The sequence below is a fragment of the Coregonus lavaretus genome (assembly GCF_964263955.1).
Source record: "Coregonus lavaretus genome assembly, contig: HAP1_SCAFFOLD_1121, whole genome shotgun sequence".
Lineage (NCBI taxonomy): Eukaryota > Metazoa > Chordata > Actinopteri > Salmoniformes > Salmonidae > Coregonus > Coregonus lavaretus.
The window spans coordinates 85,772-105,546 of NW_028157848.1; the positions used below are offsets into that span (position 1 = coordinate 85,772).

Here is a 19,775-nt window from a genome sequence, read left to right on the forward strand (position 1 = left end):
GCAGCTACTTCATGGTTGACACGGAGGGGAAGGTGTTGTCCCAGCAGAAGGGGACGTTCCGCAGTAACTGCATGGACTGTCTGGACCGCACCAACGTCATTCAGAGCATGCTGGCCCGCCGCTCCATACAGTCCCAGCTACAGGTAGGAAGTCCTCCAGAGCTGGCCCGCCGCTCCATACAGTCCCAGCTACAGGTAGGAAGTCCTCCAGAGCTGGACCCGCCGCTCCATACAGTCCCAGCTACAGGTAGGAAGTCCTCCAGAGCTGGCCCGCCGCTCCATACAGTCCCAGCTACAGGTAGGAAGTCCTCCAGAGCTGGCCCGCCGCTCCATACAGTCCCAGCTACAGGTAGTAAGTCCTCCAGAGCTGGCCCGCCGCTCCATACAGTCCCAGCTACATGTGTGTGGATGGTATACGCTTATTTTTGCTAGACAGTACACTCCGATGGAGCAGGCAGAGTACCCCATTCTACCTCCATACTGTCCCAGCTGCAGGAGTGTGGGAGTTACACTTACACTCAGAGGGACCCTTTACTGCCTAATATGTTAATTTATACATTCCCAGCCACAGGTAGGAGCTATGAGGGTTGCACTCATTATCACTTGAAGAAAAGGAAAACCTGCACACTGCTCTGCAGTAGTATTTAAACCCATTATTTCTTGACAGATACTCAGCGACCAGGCGGAGTACCTCAAACCCCCTGGTTTCGCACACTGTGGGAGTTATCATTCTGACAGTTCCATAAGAGAACAAACTAAGAAAGTTATAGGTGGGAGGCAGAGAGTTGAACAAAGGGTTGCTCAAAGACAACCAGTAGCTACTGTTTCACACAGTTGGATACATTATTATTGACAGTTTCTTTTAGAGAACAAGCTGAAAGACTGAGCCCTGTCCCTAGTGTCCTACCTTATCCCCTTCTAAATGGACTTATGTATGCTTGTTTGGTGTTTGTCCACAGAGGATGGGTGTCCTGCATGTGGCCCAGCGGATTGAGGAGCAGGCTGATTTCGAGAAGATCTACAAGAATGGTAAGTGGCCACCCTCTACAGCACATGAATGGCAGCTACTTTAAGCCTTTTCACACTGCATTCTCTTAGGCCAGGGATATCACTAACCCTGGGTTAAACTTAGCCCCGGGCTAAGGGGGCTGTCAGCACTGGACTAAGGAGGCTGTCAGCCCCGGCTTAAGGAGGCTGTCAGCCCCGGGCTAAGGGGGCTGTCAGCCCCGGGCTAAGGGGGCTGTCAGCCCCGGCTTAAGGAGGCTGTCAGCCCCGGGCTAAGGGTGCTGTCAGCCCCGGGCTAAGGGGGCTGTCAGCCCCGGGCTAAGGAGGCTGTCAGCCCCGGCTTAAGGAGGCTGTCAGCCCCGGGCTAAGGGTGCTGTCAGCCCCGGGCTAAGGGTGCTGTCAGCCCCGGGCTAAGGGTGCTGTCAGCCCCGGGCTAAGGAGGCTGTCAACCCTGGGCTAAGTGTAGTGTGTGAACGCAGCTTTTGAGTGTCCTATGAGGTTGATCTGTCTGGTGTGTCACACTGCTCTGCTAATAATGTCTGTCTGTTTTCTGTGTTAGCTTGGGCTGATAATGCCAACGCATGCGCCAAACAGTACGCTGGTACAGGAGCCCTGAAGACTGACTTCACAAGGTATAGAAATGCGTTTCGGTGTGCTGCTGCCTTCAGAAAGTATTGTGTTACAGCCTGAATTCAAATGGATTAAATTTAGATTTTGTGTCACTAGCCTACACACAATACCCCATAATGTCAAATTATTTTTTACAAATTAATTAAAAATGAAAAGCTGAAATGTCTTGAATCAATAAGTATTCAACCCCTTTGTTATGACAAGCCTAAATAAGTTCAGGAGTAAACATTTGCTTAACAAGTCTCATAATAAGTTGCATGGACTCACTCTGTGTGCAATAATAGTGTTTAACATGATTTTTGAATGACTACCTCATCTCTGTACCCCACACATACAATTATCTGTAAAGTCCCTCGGTCGAGCAGTGAATTTCAAGCACAGATTCAACCACAAAGACCAGGGATGTTTTCCAATGCCTCGCAAAGAAGGGCACCTATTGGTAGATGGTTAAAAAAAAAAAGCAGACATTTGAATATCCCTTTTGAGCATGGTAAAGTTATTAAGTACACCTTGGATGGTGTATCAATACACCCAGTCACTACAAAGATACAGGCATCCTTCCTAACTCAGTTGCCGGAGAGGAAGGAAACCGCTCAAGGAGTTCACCATGAGGCCAATGGTGACTTTAAAACAGTTACAGAGTTTAATGGCTGTGATAGGAGAAAACTGAGTACGGATCAACAAAATTGTAGTTACTCCACAATACTAACCTTTCACTTTTTGTCCTGAATACAAAGTGTTATGTTTGGGGTAAATCCAATAAAACACATTACTGAGTACCACTCTCTATATTTTCAAGCATATTGGTGGCTGCATCATGTTATGGGTATTTTCATTTTTTTTGTAACCTTTATTTAACTAGGCAAGTCAGTTAAGAACAAATTCTTATTTACAATGACGGCCTACACCGGCCAAACCCGGACGACGCTGGGCCAATTGTGCGCCGCCCTATGGGACTCCCAATCACGGCCGGTTGTGATACAGCCTGGAATCGAACCAGGGGGGTCTGTAGTGACGCCTCAAGCACTGAGATGCAGTGCCTTCGACTGCTGCGCCACTCGGGAGCCCGTACCCACTCGGTATGCTTCTAATCGTTAAGGACTGGGGAGTTTCTCAGGATATAAAATCATCGGAATGGAGCTAAGCACAGGCAAAATCCTAGAGGAAAACCTGGTTCAGTCTGCTTTCCATCAGACACCGGGAGATTAATTCACCTTTCAGCAGTACAATAACCTAAAACACAAGGCCAAATCTACACTGGAGTTGCTTACCAAGAATGTTCCTGAGTGGCTGAGTTAGTTTTGACTTAAATCTACTTGAAAATCTATGGCAAGACTTGAAAATGGTTGTCTAGCAATTTGACAAAGCTTGAAGAATTTTGAAAAAAATCATGGGTAAATGTTGCACAATCCAGCTCTTAGAGACTTACCCAGAAACACTCACAGCTGTAATTGGTGCCAAAGGTGCTTCTACAAAGTATTGACTCATGGGTGTGAATGCTTATGTAAATTAGATATTTATGTATTTTATTTTCAATACATTTGCAAACATTTCTACAAACATGTTTTCACTTTGTCATTATGGAGTATTGTGTGTAGATGGGTGAGAGAGAGAAAATCAATTTAATCCTTTTTTTAATTCAGGCTGTAACACAACACAATGCGGAATAAGTCAAGGGGTATGAATACTTTATGAAGGCACTGTATACAGGCCTGCATGTCAGTGTACCTCTGACCTCTGAAATATATACAGGCCTGCATGTCTCCAGAGACTGTGCTCGTGTGTTTGGAGGTCAACTGTTGGTTGTGTGGCTTCAATTTGAAGTCACTTTTCTTTCATTTCTATGCAGACTGTCTACATTTTTACATTTACATTTTAGTCATTTAGCAGACGCTCTTATCCAGAGTGACTTACAGTTAAGTGAGTGCATATATATATTTTTTCATACTGGCCCCCCGTGGGAATCGAACCCACAACCCTGGCGTTTGCAAACGCCATGCTCTACCAACTGAGCTACATCCCTGCCGGCCATTCCCTCCCCTACCCTGGACGACGCTGGGCCAATTGTGCGCCGCCCCATGGGTCTCCCGGTCGCGGCCGGCCACGACAGAGCCTGGATTCGAACCAGGATCTCTAGTGGCACAGTTAGCACTGCGATGCGGCGCCTTAGACCACTGCGCCACTCGGGAGCTAGGTACTAGCTGGTTGGTGGATAATCTCCGTGTGGCCACGAGCTGTTGATGGATGTTATTTCTCCTTCAGCAGATTGATGCCATTAGTGTTGCTACGTGGACATTAGGGCAGACAGTCTGGCTACTTGCTTGCTGGTGACTGTATCACTCATTGTTGTGTTGACAGTGTCTGTTATTGATGGTTGTTGTTTCCTGTCCTCCGCCAGGACAGGGAAGAGGACGCAGATGGGCCTGGTGATGGACGGAGTCAACTCTGCCATTCGCTACTACAAGAACAACTTCTCTGACGGCTTCCGACAAGTACGTCTGATTTTTTCAGTTTAAAGGCCTAGAAAAAGGGACGTGTTCCTTTGGTGAACTACATAAGGTAGTCACAGCAATAAATAATCAGATATCTACTGTGTAGTTGATACATTTGCTGCTATAGACCAATATCGTTTTCCTCTAAAATCATAATTTTACAAAAACTGAACATAATTCTTCATCCATGTTTTTGTAGAGAGACATGGAGATATTTCGCTGTGTCCTTTAAAGAGTAAATAAAATAGTATTTGTGTTTCTTGTCTCCAGGATTCCATTGATTTGTTCCTTGGAAACTACGCTGTTGATGAAACAGACGGACCCACTCCACTCCGCATCCAGAAGGACTGGAAGTTCCTCACGGTCAGTTGCCTCTCCCCATCTCACAGTAGTAATCAAATCAAAATCAAATCAAAATTGTATTTGTCACATGCGCCGAATACAACCGGTGTGTAGGCCTTTTCAGTGAAATGCTTACTTACAAGCCCTTAACCAACAATGCAGTTTTAAGAAAAATAAGTGTTAAGTAAAAAATAGATAAGTAGAAAATTAAAGAGCAGCAGTAAAAATAACAGTAGCGAGGCTATGAACAGGGGGTACCGGTACAGAGTCAATGTGCGGGGCACAGGTTAGTCGAGGTAATTGAGGTAATATGTACATGTAAAGGGATTTATTATAGGGGTGAGAAGTGGGGAGAGGCCTTTTTGGGATGTCCTGGCACCACTCAGGATGCCAAGACTGATCATCATGTTTTGTGATTCACTTTACACGACTAAATCTCTGGTACTCTCCTCCATTTTAATACCGAGTTCTGCTTCCCCCCCCCCCCCCCAAACTACGAATAATATATTTTAGTCATCTTTGTCTTGCAGCTGCCCATCATCATGGTGGTGGCGTTCTCTATGTGTATCATCTGCCTCCTCATGGCTGGTAAGAAAACCACTGTTGATCTCCATCTGACAACCCCTTGTCTAAAGGAACATTTTAGCCTTTTAACTTTTAACTCTAGCCATATTAACCTCAGGACACAAGGGCATGCTAGCTTGTTCTGTTTTTGTCTATATCCTTAAAATGTTTCATCTCTGGTCACAAAAATGTATAAATTTGTTATGGTCTCTGACAAGTGTCCCCCTCTGTCTCTTTGTGTCCTTGATATGTGTTGTTCTCTGACGAGTGGTGTCCCCCTCTGTCTCTTTGTGTCCTTGATATGTGTTGTTCTCTGACAAGTGTCCCCCTCTGTCTCTGTGTCCCCCTCTGTCTCTGTGTCCTTGATATGTGTTGTTCTCTAACGAGTGGTGTCCCTCTGTCTCTTTGTGTCCTTGATATGTGTTGTTCTCTGACGAGTGGTGTCCCCCTCTGTCTCTTTGTGTCCTTGATATGTGTTGTTCTCTGACAAGTGGTGTCCCCCTCTGTCTCTGTGTCCCCCTCTGTCTCTGTGTCCCCCTCTGTCTCTTTATGTCCTTGATATGTGTTGTTCTCTGACGAGTGTCCCCCTCTGTCTCTGTGTCCTTGATATGTGTTGTTCTCTGACAAGTGTCCCCCTCTGTCTCTTTGTATCCTTGATATTTGTTGTTCTCTGACAAGTGTCCCCCTCTGTCTCTTTGTGTCCTTGATATGTGTTGTTCTCTGACAAGTGTCCCCCTCTGTCTCTGTGTCCCCCTCTGTCTCTGTGTCCTTGATATGTGTTGTTCTCTGACGAGTGGTGTCCCCATCTGTGTCTCTGTGTCCTTGATATTTGTTGTTCTCTGACAAGTGTCCCCCTCTGTCTCTTTGTATCCTTGATATTTGTTGTTCTCTGACAAGTGTCCCCCTCTGTCTCTTTGTGTCCTTGATATGTGTTGTTCTCTGACAAGTGTCCCCCTCTGTCTCTGTGTCCCCCTCTGTCTCTTTGTGTCCTTGATATGTGTTGTTCTCTGACAAGTGGTATCCCTCTGTCTCTTTGTGTCTTTGATATGTGTTGTTATCTGACGAGTGTCCCTCTCTGTCTCTTTGTATCTGACGAGTGGTGTCCCTCTCTCTTTCCCAGGTGACACGTGGACTGAGACCCTGGCGTACGTGTTGTTCTGGGGCACTGCTGCTGCAGTCACCGCTGCCGTCATAGTCTTCAACGGCCGTGACTTTGTGGACGCCCCCAAACTGGTGCAGAAAGAGAAGATGGACTGAATGTGTGTTTGTGGAAAGCAGCTCGGCCCAGCGGACTCCTATACCTCTTCATCTTCATCCAACTCTTCTTCCTCCCGGCTGCTTGAGGCTCGGACACTGTACTGACCTGCTGCTCTCCACACTGTCCTCCTAGGGAGCATCCCAAATGGCACCCTATTCCCTATATAGTGCACTGGAATAGGGTGCCATTTGGGACAGCGCCTTAGAGTTTCCATTGGGGTTTCTACTCTAACCCACTGAAGCCGCTCTGAACTCTACAGTCTCCTATCAGACTCTGGCCTCCTTCACTTCCTTCCTATCCCACATTCCTTAGATCATGATGTATACTGACCTTTTATTATGTTTAATTTCTCTGTGTTGGACAAGGTTGGTGTACGTTCGGTCAACCTTGGTTATGGTTTAACCAACTGAAGGCATATGGTAATAGTTAGTTATTACAGAGGTCTCAGAAAACTTTTGATGGCACTTTAGTGAATTGCAGCAGAATTCTTCATTTTCCATGAAAGCAACTTAAAAACAAGACAATGTTCAATATTCTTGTTATACATTAATTAATGGTTTCTTTGGTTTTAACGTTTCTGTTTACTGTAATTATAATGCAGTGATGTCTTTTAAACAATAGGAATCTACAGAGAAACGTTTGGCACTTTCACATGCACTAGAATGACTGGGGTACATCGTTTAGAAAGATAACATGTTTTAGTTGTTCTCTTGAATGTAAGCCTTACTAAATAAGCCTTACTAAACGACTAATTTAAAGAACATCTAAACTAGCTAGTTCTCCTAGAGAAGAATGACGTGGGGGTCGGGGGGGACAATGTATTCCTATTATGAACTTAAATCATGCAGTAGTATTTATTATGATTCTATTTTTAAGTAAGGGTTTCTTGCTTATCTTACCATCTTGTTTTGGCACTTTGGGTGAACATGAAATAAGTTGCACATAGTATGTGATCTGAGCGGTGTGAGATGTTGTTAATTCATTTAAGCAATAAGGCCCGAGGGGGTGTGGTATATGGCCAATATACCACGGCTAAGGGTTGTTCTTAGGCACGACGCAACGCAAAGCCATATACCACAAACCCCCCGAGGTGCCTTATTGCTATTATAAACTGGTTACCAACGTAATTAGAGCAGTATAAAAAAAAAAATGTGTCCTACCCATGGTATACGATCTGATATACCACGGCTTTCAGCCAATCAGCATTCAGGGCTGGAACCACCCAGTTTATGATGTTGGTTAAAGGGTAGTCACCATATCATAGTTCTGTCCTAATAACCTTGACTTGTCAGTGTTTTCTTGTTGACCTCTCACAGTAATTTGGGATTGTTATGCTCCAGATACAGAATTTAAAACCACACGTTAGACCTCTACTCTTACAAGCTTGCCCCTCCATGATTGAGGGAGTGGACATAACCATTCCTTGTTATCGTGAATATGTTTGAATATGATTTATAATCTTAATGGTTTTCAGGCTTTTTTCCCCAGACTTTCTGTATTCAATAGATTGTTTTGTAGCTCTGAATATTTCCATCTTGCATATGCAGTGTTGAGTACTTATTCTAAATACAGAAGTGGAGGTCATTGCATAAATATTTTTGAACGTAATTGCAATTCCATTGCTCCTTAGAATGTATTATTGTAATCTGCCAGTGATTTACTACAAAATAAGTTTTAGCTCAATTAGAATTATGTTTTAGTTAATATGCTAGAATTAATATTTATTCTAGCTGGGCAGTGGTAACTACAAAGAGGGGAGGACCAACTCAAGCTTGTCTACTTTGATACCGTTATGTCTGTGTTTCCATGAACATATCCTTGTAATTATAGATGCTATATATTTTACAATGAGATTGTACGCTGAGCACTTATTTGCAAAGTCTATACTAAATGTAAAGATCAAGTAGTGATTTTTGTCTGAGTGAGAATTTAGAAATGTTTACCTGATCTTCTGTGTGAGTCAACAGCATTTTAAAGGTGTATGATTTGCCTGGTGAATATTTTTTGCTTATATGGGGATTGGAAACAATCTTGATTTATGTTTTTAATATTTATCTGACACAGGAGGCTGGTAGCACATTAATTGGGGAGGATGGGCTTGTTGTAATGAGTGGAATGGTACCGAACGTGTTTCCATGTGTTTGATGCCATTCCATTTACTCCGTTCCACAATTATTATGAGCCGTCCTCCCCTCAGCAGCCTCCACTGCTTTCAGAATATTAGATGTATTTTGGAATATGGTTGTTTCCGTGAATGGATTAATAGTGGTAGTGGATGATTTTATTTTTTAAATCATATTTTTTTACTCCGTCACCATTCCTTGGTTGGTATTCAAAACCCTGAACATTCCCATATGAGCATAATACATGTAACTGGGGCTGCGATGTAGCCTGGTCCCAGATCTGTTTGTGCCGTCATGCCAAATCAATGAGTGACATGGAGTTGGCATGGTAGCACAAACAGACAGGAACCCAGGCTAGCTATGAAGACCCTGGCCAGTAAATCAACTTTTGAGGTTAGTTGTAGACTTTTACATTTTGCAATTGTAAGTGGTGGGCTGTTACTATGAAACTAGTTCTCTATCTTCATTGGTTTACCAGAAAGGCCATATTCCCAATTGGTGCGGTATTTTTTTTTTTTTTAAATGACCATTGAATAAAAATAAATAACCAAGTACTGCCACTGGCAAGGACAGGTTACTGAGTGGTTCAGGGGTATGACAGGATCAGTAGCTTGCTACAGTAGTTAGATTGTAAAACTTGACATCAAATGATTATACTTCTAGCCAATCAGATGGAAATAAGTAAACACGATAGTGAAAGATGTAAGATCTAATTCACAATGTCATTGAGAGGGCAGTTGCAAATGTGCTATTTCATCATGAATGGTCATATACTCGAATAGGTCATCCTACCTGTCCCTAGCCCAATATTGGACTAAAGGAGCTTAACATTACTCCTTAGTCCAAGGACTTTACATATTCTGTTTAAAGGGCAAATTGGCTCTGGACGCAAAAACAGCCAAATACTCCCTCTAAACGTGAATCGATTCTCAATGGCTGTACGGTTATAGAAACTTAAATCCCTCTACTTTCATATCACATCAAAATAATTTCACTAATGCAAAATACACACTTTACTGTGCACTGTTTTAACAGTTGCAGCCAACAGTAATGTTCAGTGACACGTTTGTGGCGTCTGTCTTCCGTTTACACAGGTGTTCAGAGACGCATATAGAGTGGACTACCTTTGCTAATTAGCTGTCTTCCATCTGTGAGCTGTAACATGGAAATACGGCCAGTGGGAAGCCTCATTTTTAAAAACAATTATTTCTCGCTGATATGAAAGATAAGGTCCTTATGCTTCCATAACCATACTGCAAGCGATGCATGTTAATGTTCAGACCGAGCGTCGTGGCTCTTAACAAAACTGCCCCCCTACAGAAGACTCCTTTGTCCAATGACTCTTATGTGTTAATGTATTTGAACTAAGTCATGATCAAGGGCTAACCTATCCCCAATGTCCTAGGACTAGGTGATGACCTTGCTGTGAATAAAATTAAACTGTCAATTTACACATAATTCCCCACTTGTTTGATTCCATATAAGAGGTTTATGGATTATTTATAAATAAACTAACACTGTTTTGTGTTCAAGTTTATATTTTTTAAAATATTTTTTGGGAGCATGACAAGGAGTGGCATTGTGGCACAAACAGTTATATTTTCTGTTGTATTTTTGACTTTATGTTTTGTTTTACCCCATATGTAACTCTGTGTTGTGTTTTTATCGCACTGTTTTACTTCATCTTGGCCAGGTCGCAGTTGTAAATGAGAACTTGTTCTCAACTGGTTTACCTGGTTAAATAAAGGTGAAATAAATAAATAAAACAGATCTGGGATCAGGCTAGAGAGCAGTCAATTGGACTTGTTTTGAAAGCGCATGCGCAGAAACGTAACTTTCCTGTTGCTTATTCCGATCCGACACTTGCAAGGTGTTGCATGTGTTTCATTTCGAGGGTTCACAACTGTAAATGTATGTAAAGAAAGCTTTACAATTTCAAGTCTAAAGCATGAGCACACTATGGATGGGAAACGTGAGTATTGAACCATTTCAGTCGACGTTTTTAACACTTCAGCTTGTAGCTAGCTAGGCTTAGCTTCCGCATGTTTGCTAGCATACTAGTTAGCCAGCTAGTAGCTACATACATGACGTTAAGTGGCTAGCTAGCTAACTGATTTGGTTTATTAGTGCTAAGCGAACTTGATACAGATGGAACATTTTCACACCTAATTGGTAGCTAAACACAGCCTTTATGATATTTGCAGGTGACGTGTGGTAGCTAACTGTTGTCTATGCTTTAGCTAACCTTAGCATGTTATGATAACGTCTGGCTGTGTTTTGTTTTGGTAGTTAGAGCCCTACATGGATGAGAAGTTCATAACCCGAGCCTTCGGCACCATGGGGGAGTTGGTGGTGAGTGTGCGGATTATACGCAACAAGATGACCGGGTGAGTATTTTAGCTAACGTTAGGGCGTTTGACCTGAAAGTGTCGAACTAGTAACGTTAGCTACACTAGCCATACCAATCTGTAGCCAGGACAAACGTATTTTCACGATTTCACTAATATAATCGAAATCAATCAAATCATAGCACGTTTTTGGCTCATTAAGTAATTTTTACCTGATAAAGTAGAATCCTGTTGGAAAATAATGTTAAAAGTACCGTTTATACTGCTAAAACATAACATGCATTGAAAATGATACTTTAGCAGCTTCCTGTTGTCATGGCTTTTTGAGTTATGACCGAGTGTCAAAACACTGATTTTTAGATGTACAAAGTCATAATCAGTATGCTGAAATAAATTGTGATATTTTGAAGACCAATACATAAGTTACTCCCTACACACGTCACACTTGTGTTCAGATTACTTGTATTTTGCTAAATGAGTACCTTCTAAACAGCACACCCACCAATATTTACGAAGTGGTCACTCAAGACTGGAATTGATTAGCTTGTTTTACTGTAATCAATAGCGCGTGCAAATGAGTCACTCACATCGATTTTGTCTTGAAATCAATGGAACTGGGACAATAACCGCAGCAACATGTACCGTTTGCGCTCTTCTAGCGGTTAAGAGCGTTGGGCCAGTAACCGGAAGGTCTCCGGTTCGAATCCCAGAGCCGACTAGGTTAACAGTCTCTGTGCCCTTGAGCAAGGCACTTAACCATAATTGTAAGTTGCTCTGGATAAGAGCGTCTGCTAAATGACTCAAATGTAAATGTAATGAACTTCGGTATACTACATGTATCTGTTGATAGATTACAACCTGTAGTAGCCATTTATCAATTTATATATCTGAGGAAATTATTTCGGTAGATGGCCAATACGGAAAAGGAAATGCAACATTTTTTTTGACTGGATAATTCCAACAAATCACCACCTCACATCAGTTTCTAAATAGAGACAGGGGTTGGCTTTCTTTTAAATGATAGCTTAACTCTCAAATCCATGAATTCAATATTATTATTATTATTATTATTATTTTATAGGAGGAGCAGACGTTGTCTGAAAATGACAGCTACGTTCTAAAGCCTCACTTACACTTACCATAAGCACTCCGTTGCACCGGATGTCATTCATTTGAATGGGGACCGTCCACAACGGAGTAGAATCGCAACGCCCCGTTGCGATTTGAAGGCTCCGTTGCGAGACGGGACGCGGCATACTTTGAATTTTTCAGTCTGGCCAGAGTCCGTCAAAGAACAGGACGTTACCAAACTACAAAAGTAGTGAAAATATGTGGTTTTTGACGATGGGGTTTATGAGATAGCTAGTAACTTGTAAACAATTACCCATTCCTATAAGTTCGTTTATTGTGATGGTAATGACGTTTGCGTGTAACGGAGTGCTCATGGGTAATATGAACAAGGCTTAAGTTCCACTACGGACTGGATCGAGTATGACAAAAACACTGGTACTAAACCGAAGATGTTGATCTGTTTTTTAAGCAATCGATTTTGTGAGGTCATGACGACTAGAAACATTTATGCTAACGTCACCAATCAGGGGTTTGAATGCAACATTGGACTGATATTCCTTCTCCGTGTTGCTCATTAGTAGTGGTGCAGCAGGTTACTGCTTCGTGGAGCTGACCGATGAAGCCACAGCTGAGAGGTGTCTTCGTAAAGTCAATGGAAAAGCACTACCAGGAGCCACACCAGTAAATATACCATTTAACAAAGCTACTTGGATGTTATGGATTCTAGCAAGTGTCCCAAATGGCACCCTATCCCCTATATAGTTCACTACTTTTGACCAGAGCCTAATGGGATGCAGACCTAGATTGTAACATGCTGCCTTTTGGTGACTTGAGCCAAACAGAAGATCTGTATGCAATTTGCCACATTTAGCTTTTGTATACATTTAATGCATATTGTCATCATGTTGTAAATGAGTGTTTAAGGGAAGCCTTTTTGTACTTCACAGCCTAGAAGATTCAAGTTAAACCGGGCCACCTTTGGGAAGCAAGGAGAAAGCGGGTATATCAACAAGCTTGATTGTAAGTCAAACTATATGTCATGAGATGCCATATAGAAACATTGGAAATGAACAACTCCTTTTCTCTCTCCGCTGCAGTCCACTCTACTCTCTGTTCGTTGGAGATCTCACACCTGAAGTGGATGACGGGATGCTGTACGAGTTCTTCTACAACCGCTATCCATCCTGTCGCGGGGGGAAGGTGGTGCTGGACGGCACGGGAAACTCCAAGTGAGTCCAGGAGGATATTATAATCACTATAGCTGGGTTTCCATACATCCAGGTTTATGTGATATGATGCCATGTGAATACAGTTGACAAGGCTATTTCCACTACCACTGCATTCACTACATCCACTGTTACTATTCCACTAACGGCTGTCCTACGACTATTTATAATATGGTCACTACTTTTGCACTAACAATTTAAATGTCTAAACTTCTTTCCACTACCCAAAAAAGTATTCACAGCTGAAGCGTTGTAGTTATTTACTTACTTACTTGCTTGTCTGAACGTTTCTCTTGTCTCCAGGGGTTGTGGGTTCGTCCAGTTCCCAGACCAGAGGCTTCAGAAGCTGGCTCTGGAGGAGTGTCAGGGAGCGGTGGGGCTCGGGAGCAAGGCACTACGACTGAGCCTAGCTGCTAACAAGTGAGTTACACTTCAGTTCAGTTCTTACTGTTACACTTCTAGAAGCCGTCTCCAGACATGGATTATATACCATAGCATAGTAAGAACTCTCGTTCTTCATTCGTAAAACCAGGGTTGTAGCATAACCCGTTTGTTTTCCAAATCACCTTTTACAGCCTACAGTGAGGGGGAAAAAAGTATTTGATTCCCTGCTGATTTTGTACGTTTGCCCACTGACAAAGACATGATCAGTCTATAATTTTAATGGTAGGTTTATTTGAACAGTGAGAGGCAAAATAACAACAAAAAAATCCAGAAAAACGTATGTCAAAAATGTTATGAATTGATTTGCATTTTAATTAGGGAAATAAGTATTTGACCCCTCTGCAAAACATTACTTAGTACTTGGTGGCAAAACCCTTGTTGGCAATCACAGAGGTCAGACGTTTCTTGTAGTTGGCCACCAGGTTTACACACATCTCAGGAGGGATTTTGTCCCACTCCTCTTTGCAGATCTTCTCCAAGTCATTAAGGTTTCGAGGCTGACATTTGGCAACTCGTACCTTCAGCTCCCTCCACAGATTTTCTATGGGATTAAGGTCTGGAGACTGGCTAGGCCACTCCAGGACCTTAATGTGCTTCTTCTTGAGCCACTCCTTTGTTGCCTTGGCCGTGTGTTTTGGATCATTGTCATGCTGGAATACCCATCCACGACCCATTTTCAATGCCCTGGCTGAGGGAAGAAGGTTCTCACCCAAAATTTGACGGTACATGGCCCCGTCCATCGTCTCTTTGATGCGGTGAAGTTGTCCTGTCCCCTTAGCAGAAAAACACCCCCAAAGCATAATGTTTCCACCTCCATGTTTGACGGTGGGGATGGTGTTCTTGGGGTCATAGGCAGCATTCCTCCTCCAAACACGGCGAGTTGAGTTGATGCCAAAGAGCTCGATTTTGGTCTCATCTGACCACAACACTTTCACCCAGTTCTCCTCTGAATCATTCAGATGTTCATTGGCAAACTTCAGACGGCCCTGTATATGTGCTTTCTTGAGCAGGGGGACCTTGCGGGCGCTGCAGGATTTCAGTCCTTCACGGCGTAGTGTGTTACCAATTGTTTTCTTGGTGACTATGGTCCCAGCTGCCTTGAGATCATTGACAAGTTCCTCCAGTGTAGTTCTGGGCTGATTCCTCACCGTTCTCATGATCATTGCAACTCCACGAGGTGAGATCTTGCATGGAGCCCCAGGCCGAGGGAGATTGACAGTTATTTTGTGTTTCTTCCATTTGCGAATAATCGCACCAACTGTTGTCACCTTCTCACCAAGCTGCTTGGCGATGTTCTTGCAGCCCATTCCAGCCTTGTGTAGGTCTACAATCTTGTCCCTGACATCCTTGGAGAGCTCTTTGGTCTTCGCCATGGTGGAGAGTTTGGAATCTGATTGATTGATTGCTTCTGTGGACAGGTGTCTTTTATACAGGTAACAAACTGAGATTAGGAGCACTCCCTTTAAGAGTGTGCTCCTAATCTCAGCTCGCTACCTTTATAAAAGACACCTGGGAGCCAGAAATCTTTCTGATTGAGAGGGGGTCAAATACTTATTTCCCTCATTTAAAATGCAAATCAATTTATAACATTTTTGACATGTTTTTCTGGATTTGTTTGTTGTTATTCTGTCTCTCACTGTTCAAATAAACCTACCATTAAAATTATAGACTGATCATTTCTTTGTCAGTGGGCAAACTTACAAAATCAGCAGGGGATCAAATACTTTTTCCCCTCACTGTATATACTGTACACTGCATGACCAAAAGTATGTGGACACCTGCTCGTCGAACATCTCATTCCAAAATCATGGGCATTAATATGGAGTTGGTCCCCCCTTTGCTGCTATAACAGCCTCCACTCTTCTGGGAAGGCTTGCCACTAGATGTTGGAACATTGCTGCGGGGACTTGCTTCTATTCAGCCACAAGAGCATTAGTGAGGTCGGGCACTGATGTTGGGCGATTAGGCCTGGCTCACAGTCGGCGTGCCAATTCATCCCAAAGGTGCTCGATGGGGTTGAGATCAGGGCTCTGTGCAGGCCAGTCAAGTTCTTCCACACTGATCTCCACAAACCATTTCTGTATGGACCTCATTTTGTGCACAGGGGCATTGTCATGCTGAAACAGGAAAGGGCCTTCCCCAATCTGTTGCCTCAAAGTTGGAAGCACAGAATCATCTAGAATGTCATTGCATGATGTAGCATTAAGATTTCCCTGCACTGGAACTATGGGGCCTAGCCCGAACCATGAAAAACAGCCCCAGACCATTATTCAAATAAAATGTTATTTGCCACATGCGCCGAATACAACAGGTGTAGACTTTACAGTGAAATGCCTACTGACAAGCTCTTAACCAACAATGCAGCTTTAAGAAAAAAAAGAGGGGAAAAAAGTGTTAAGTAAAAACAAAAGAGCAAATTATTAAAGAGCAGCAATAAAATAACAGTAGGGAGGCTATATACAGGGGGTAACGGTATAGAGTCAATGTGAGGTAATTGAGGTAATATGTACATGTGGGTAGAGTTAAAGTGACTATGCATAGATAATAAACAGAGTAGCAGCAGCGTAAAAGAGGGGGTGGGGTGGGGGGGACAATGCAATAGTCCGGGTAGCCATGATTAGCTGTTCAGGAGTCTTATGGCTTGGGGGTAGAAGCTGTTAAGAAACCATTTGGACCTAGACTTGGTGCTCCGGTACCGCTTGCCGTTCTCCTGGCATCCGCCAAACCCAGATTTGTCAGTCGGACTGCCAGATGGTGAAGCTTGATTCATCACTCCAGAGAACATGTTTCCACTGCTCCAGACTCCAGCCGACGATTGGCATTGCGCATGGTGATTTTAGGCTTGTGTGCGGCTGCTCGGCCACGGAAACCCATTTCATGAAGCTCCCGACTAATAGTTATTGTGCTGACGTTGCTTCCAGAGGCAGTTTAGAACTCGGTAGTGTGCTACAACCGAGGACAGACGATTTTTACGCTCTTCAGCATTCGGCCGACCCCGTCCCGTTGTGTGGCCTACCACTACGCGGCTGAGCCGTTGTTGCTCCTAGAGTTTCCACTTCACAATAACAACACTTACAGTTGATCGGGGCAGCTCTAGCAGGGCAGAAATTTGATGAACTGACTTGTTGGAAAGGTTGCATCCTGTGATGGTGCCACGTTGAAAGTCACTGAGCTCTTCAGTAAGGCCATTCTACTGCCAATGTTTGTCTTTGGAGAGTTTATACACCGGTCATGTGGCTGAAATGGCTGAACCACTAATTTGAAGGGGTGTCCACATACTTGTGTATATAGTGTATGTTTAGCTGTATTTGTATATCCAATATTGTTTCACTATTCCCCTCCTCAGTCAAGAAGACCTGAGCAGAGTATCTTTCCCCAAAAATATCAGTTTTTCAACTCCTAAAGAGATGGGTTTAATCATTGTCCGATTCCTCGGTTACCAATAACCGCTCTCTCGCTCTCTCGCTCTCTCTCTCTCTCTCTCTCTCTCTCTCTCTCTCTCTCTCTCTCTCTCTCTCTCTGCTGCCTCTTGCTCGCTCCTTTAGAACGCGTCATAATCAATCAGACAACAGGGGGTGGGGGTCACATGGAGGAGGCTACAGACACAACCATAATCAATACAATCAACAGCCGTACGGTGGTGGATGGGGCTCATGGGGCTACGACCAGAATGGAGGCAACTATGACGGCTACAACTATAACCAGTATGATTACACTCAGAATCCTGTACAGGTAAGATTGCTGCCCTGCTTCCCCTTTGCTGGTGATATGTTACGTAGCTCAATGTCACTACTTCTTCATAGACATGCGATGTTACCGACCTTGTGTTTTCCTTCGACTTTTCAATATACACAGTCTATTAACCAACTCATTTAACGTTTCAGGAAAATGAAGCTGATGAAGATGATGGTCTGGAAGGTTAGTGTTTTTGTTTTTCTACTCCTTTTTCTCCAGACTAGTGTGGCCAATGATCTATGAGGAATGTAGGTGGTTCTTAATGAACATAGATTGATGTACTGCACGTTCCAAGGTTTTAACAGTACATGTCATTAGCGGAGGCGAGTCGGACTCATGCTTTTGTCATGAGGTAGCTCTGCCTGCAACTTCAGAATCATTGTCTAGATCTAATGGTTAAGGCGTTGGTTTCCCGAGCGGGAGACTGGGGTTCAGATCCCACCTGTGACCGCAGCAGGGATCAAATCGTCACTGGCTGCCTTTCCCTCCATTGTAGATCCTAACCCAGAGCTGGATGTGGTGGAAGCCAACAGGAAGTTTATGGAACACAGCGAGGAACTGTATGATGCCCTTATCGAGTGCCACTGGCAACCCTTGGAATCCTCGGAACAGGCCTTTGGAACCACGAGTAGCCTTCCAGAACCTGTCTACTGTTGAGGCATAAAATGAAATGGCAATATCCTCTTTTGCCATGTTATTTGGCCTTTCATATTATTATTCTGTAGATGTTTGAGAATTGATTAGCTAAAGACATATCCCCAGTCCTTGACCATAACTGCCATTTGCTTACAGACATTATTTTTGTGTCAATTGACAAAAATGATTTATTTTGTGCATCTATTAATGTACATCTTTATTTTTTTTTAAAACAGTGGTCACCTGGCCCATCCTGTACCTAAGAATAGCTTCCTGTTTTCATTTCTTATGCTTTGCTAAACCGCAAAGATGATGTTTGTATCCCAAATTACACACTATTCCCTATTTAGTGCAGCACTGCTTTTGGCCAGGGCCCACTATGGACTCTAGGGAATAGTGTGTCATTTGGGATACGCACTTCTCAATTGAGGAGCAAGTGATTGTGGGATCTGCGGTGTTACACTCTGCCTTCTGTCTGTGTTTGTAAAGTTAGAATAAATGTATCATGTTGCCAGGTAGAAATGTCTTATAGAATGTCCCAACCAAAAATGACGGGAGTTGTTTCCAGTCTCATAGAGTTTAGCAAAGTACAACATTGTGGAAAGCTGCAGATAGAAATGCCATGAATAGAGCCGACGTGATTCCTTCTACATGTCACAGTGGCATGTTTCTTCTCTTTTTCTATCTGAACGTTCGAAAACATTGTGTACTGCTGAATGCGCCCCGGTCTCTACTGAGCAAAGTGAGAGGGCTCAGCACTGGCCGGTTCCATCAGCAGAAAACCACATGACAGTCACAAGGTTTCCCAGTGACTGAAGGGGAGGCATGGGCTGCCATAGCCAGAGGGACCTCCATTGAATGAATCCCACGGTGGACAGGATTTGAGAGATTCTTTTGCATGACTAGGCCTACTCTGTTGAGTTTGTGAGTTTTTAGTTTCTGAATTCCTTTTTGTAATCCTCTTCTGCTCCCGAGTGAAAGTTGGGAACAGTTGTGAAAGACCTCTTCCTCCTCTTATTTTACTTTTATCTATGTAAAATATTGTTTTTAACAATAAAATTACAATACCTTTTTTTTTAAGCCCTTTTAAAAACAGATTTGATTGAATATCCACTTCATTACCATACACTTTGCTCCCAACCAGGGGTTGTTTTGCCTGTGTGCAATGACATCATATGACAGTTTTGGACAATGGTGTATATAATGACATGTTCATGTGCTAGTCAGAACTAGGAAACTCGGACATTTCTGCCTTGCTAACTGGTTGAACTTGGACGTTTATAACTACAACCAGTTAGCAGGTCGCACATTTCCTAGTTCCGACTGGCATTTGAATGCGGCATAAACACTTCATCGCTGACGCTATGTATTGGCGGTTGAGAGGCTTTGAAGCCACGGGTCGGGGTTATTGGCACTCTCCTGTAGGAGCAGCCCTCTATAGGAATGAATGGAATTCTACAGTATTTCAATTAAATGTTTTAAGGACAAAATTACATGTATTTAAGTCTTGTTTGTTGTTGTTGTAGTGGGGACAGTAACATTAGTATTCTCCAAAAAAAATACTTGAAGGATTTAAAAATATATATTTGTTAATTTTTTTATGTTGAGCTCACATAACTTAAAAGTATGCATTACGGTGTCTAATAGAATAAACGTGTCAAAAACTAATGTAGACATTAAATAAATGCAATTTTATAGCTTACAAAATATTTTCTACAATGGAGTACCACAAAAATGGCTGCGCGGTGGATTAACGCAGCGGTCCCTGTCAGCAGAGAGGAAGAGGAAGCGAGAGGCTCAACTCGGTGGAACTCTGTCTCCCTCCAGCAGGTGGCGTTTTTTCGTTTCGCCATTTGGTCAGCAACAAAAAAAATGGCTTATTTCCCACGTGAGGTTTATTTG

General features: G+C 43.1%; 2 protein-coding genes across 3 annotated transcripts in view; both read left to right on the plus strand.

The window, feature by feature from the left end:
* Positions 1–8,279, plus strand: part of LOC311124809 (phosphatidylinositol-3-phosphatase SAC1-A-like) — a 30,867-nt gene extending 22,588 nt beyond the window's left edge. Inside the window, exons 14-20 of the mRNA XM_084198905.1 lie at positions 5–143; positions 959–1,028; positions 1,564–1,636; positions 4,033–4,126; positions 4,397–4,489; positions 4,999–5,056; positions 6,153–8,279. Of these exons, the coding sequence (XP_084055031.1) occupies positions 5–143; positions 959–1,028; positions 1,564–1,636; positions 4,033–4,126; positions 4,397–4,489; positions 4,999–5,056; positions 6,153–6,289 (664 nt within the window). The 3' untranslated portion in view covers positions 6,290–8,279. The remainder of the gene's footprint in view (positions 1–4; positions 144–958; positions 1,029–1,563; positions 1,637–4,032; positions 4,127–4,396; positions 4,490–4,998; positions 5,057–6,152) is intronic.
* Positions 8,280–10,227: 1,948 nt separating this feature from the next.
* On the plus strand, positions 10,228–18,953 carry LOC311124810 (tRNA selenocysteine 1-associated protein 1-like). Of its 2 annotated transcripts, none has more exons than XM_084198906.1 (9): positions 10,228–10,385; positions 10,703–10,800; positions 12,411–12,513; positions 12,780–12,832; positions 12,930–13,061; positions 13,362–13,478; positions 17,048–17,234; positions 17,387–17,420; positions 17,734–18,953. In XM_084198906.1, exons 1-9 carry the CDS (start codon positions 10,362–10,364, stop codon positions 17,892–17,894), a joined length of 909 nt encoding a protein of 302 aa, XP_084055032.1. In that variant the 5' UTR covers positions 10,228–10,361; the 3' UTR covers positions 17,895–18,953. The 2 variants fall into 2 exon arrangements, with proteins under 2 accessions (XP_084055032.1, XP_084055033.1); XM_084198907.1 differs by having other exon boundaries at positions 10,275–10,385; positions 12,414–12,513.
* Positions 18,954–19,775: the final 822 nt, after the last annotated feature.

Coding starts and splice junctions, on each gene's coding strand:
- LOC311124810 (XM_084198906.1), top strand. CDS start 10,362: ATGAGCACACTATGGATGGGAAAC. Junction 13,062..13,361: donor GACGGCACGGGAAACTCCAA/GTGAGTCCAGGA, acceptor TCTTGTCTCCAG/GGGTTGTGGGTTCGTCCAGT. Junction 17,235..17,386: donor ACACTCAGAATCCTGTACAG/GTAAGATTGCTG, acceptor TTAACGTTTCAG/GAAAATGAAGCTGATGAAGA.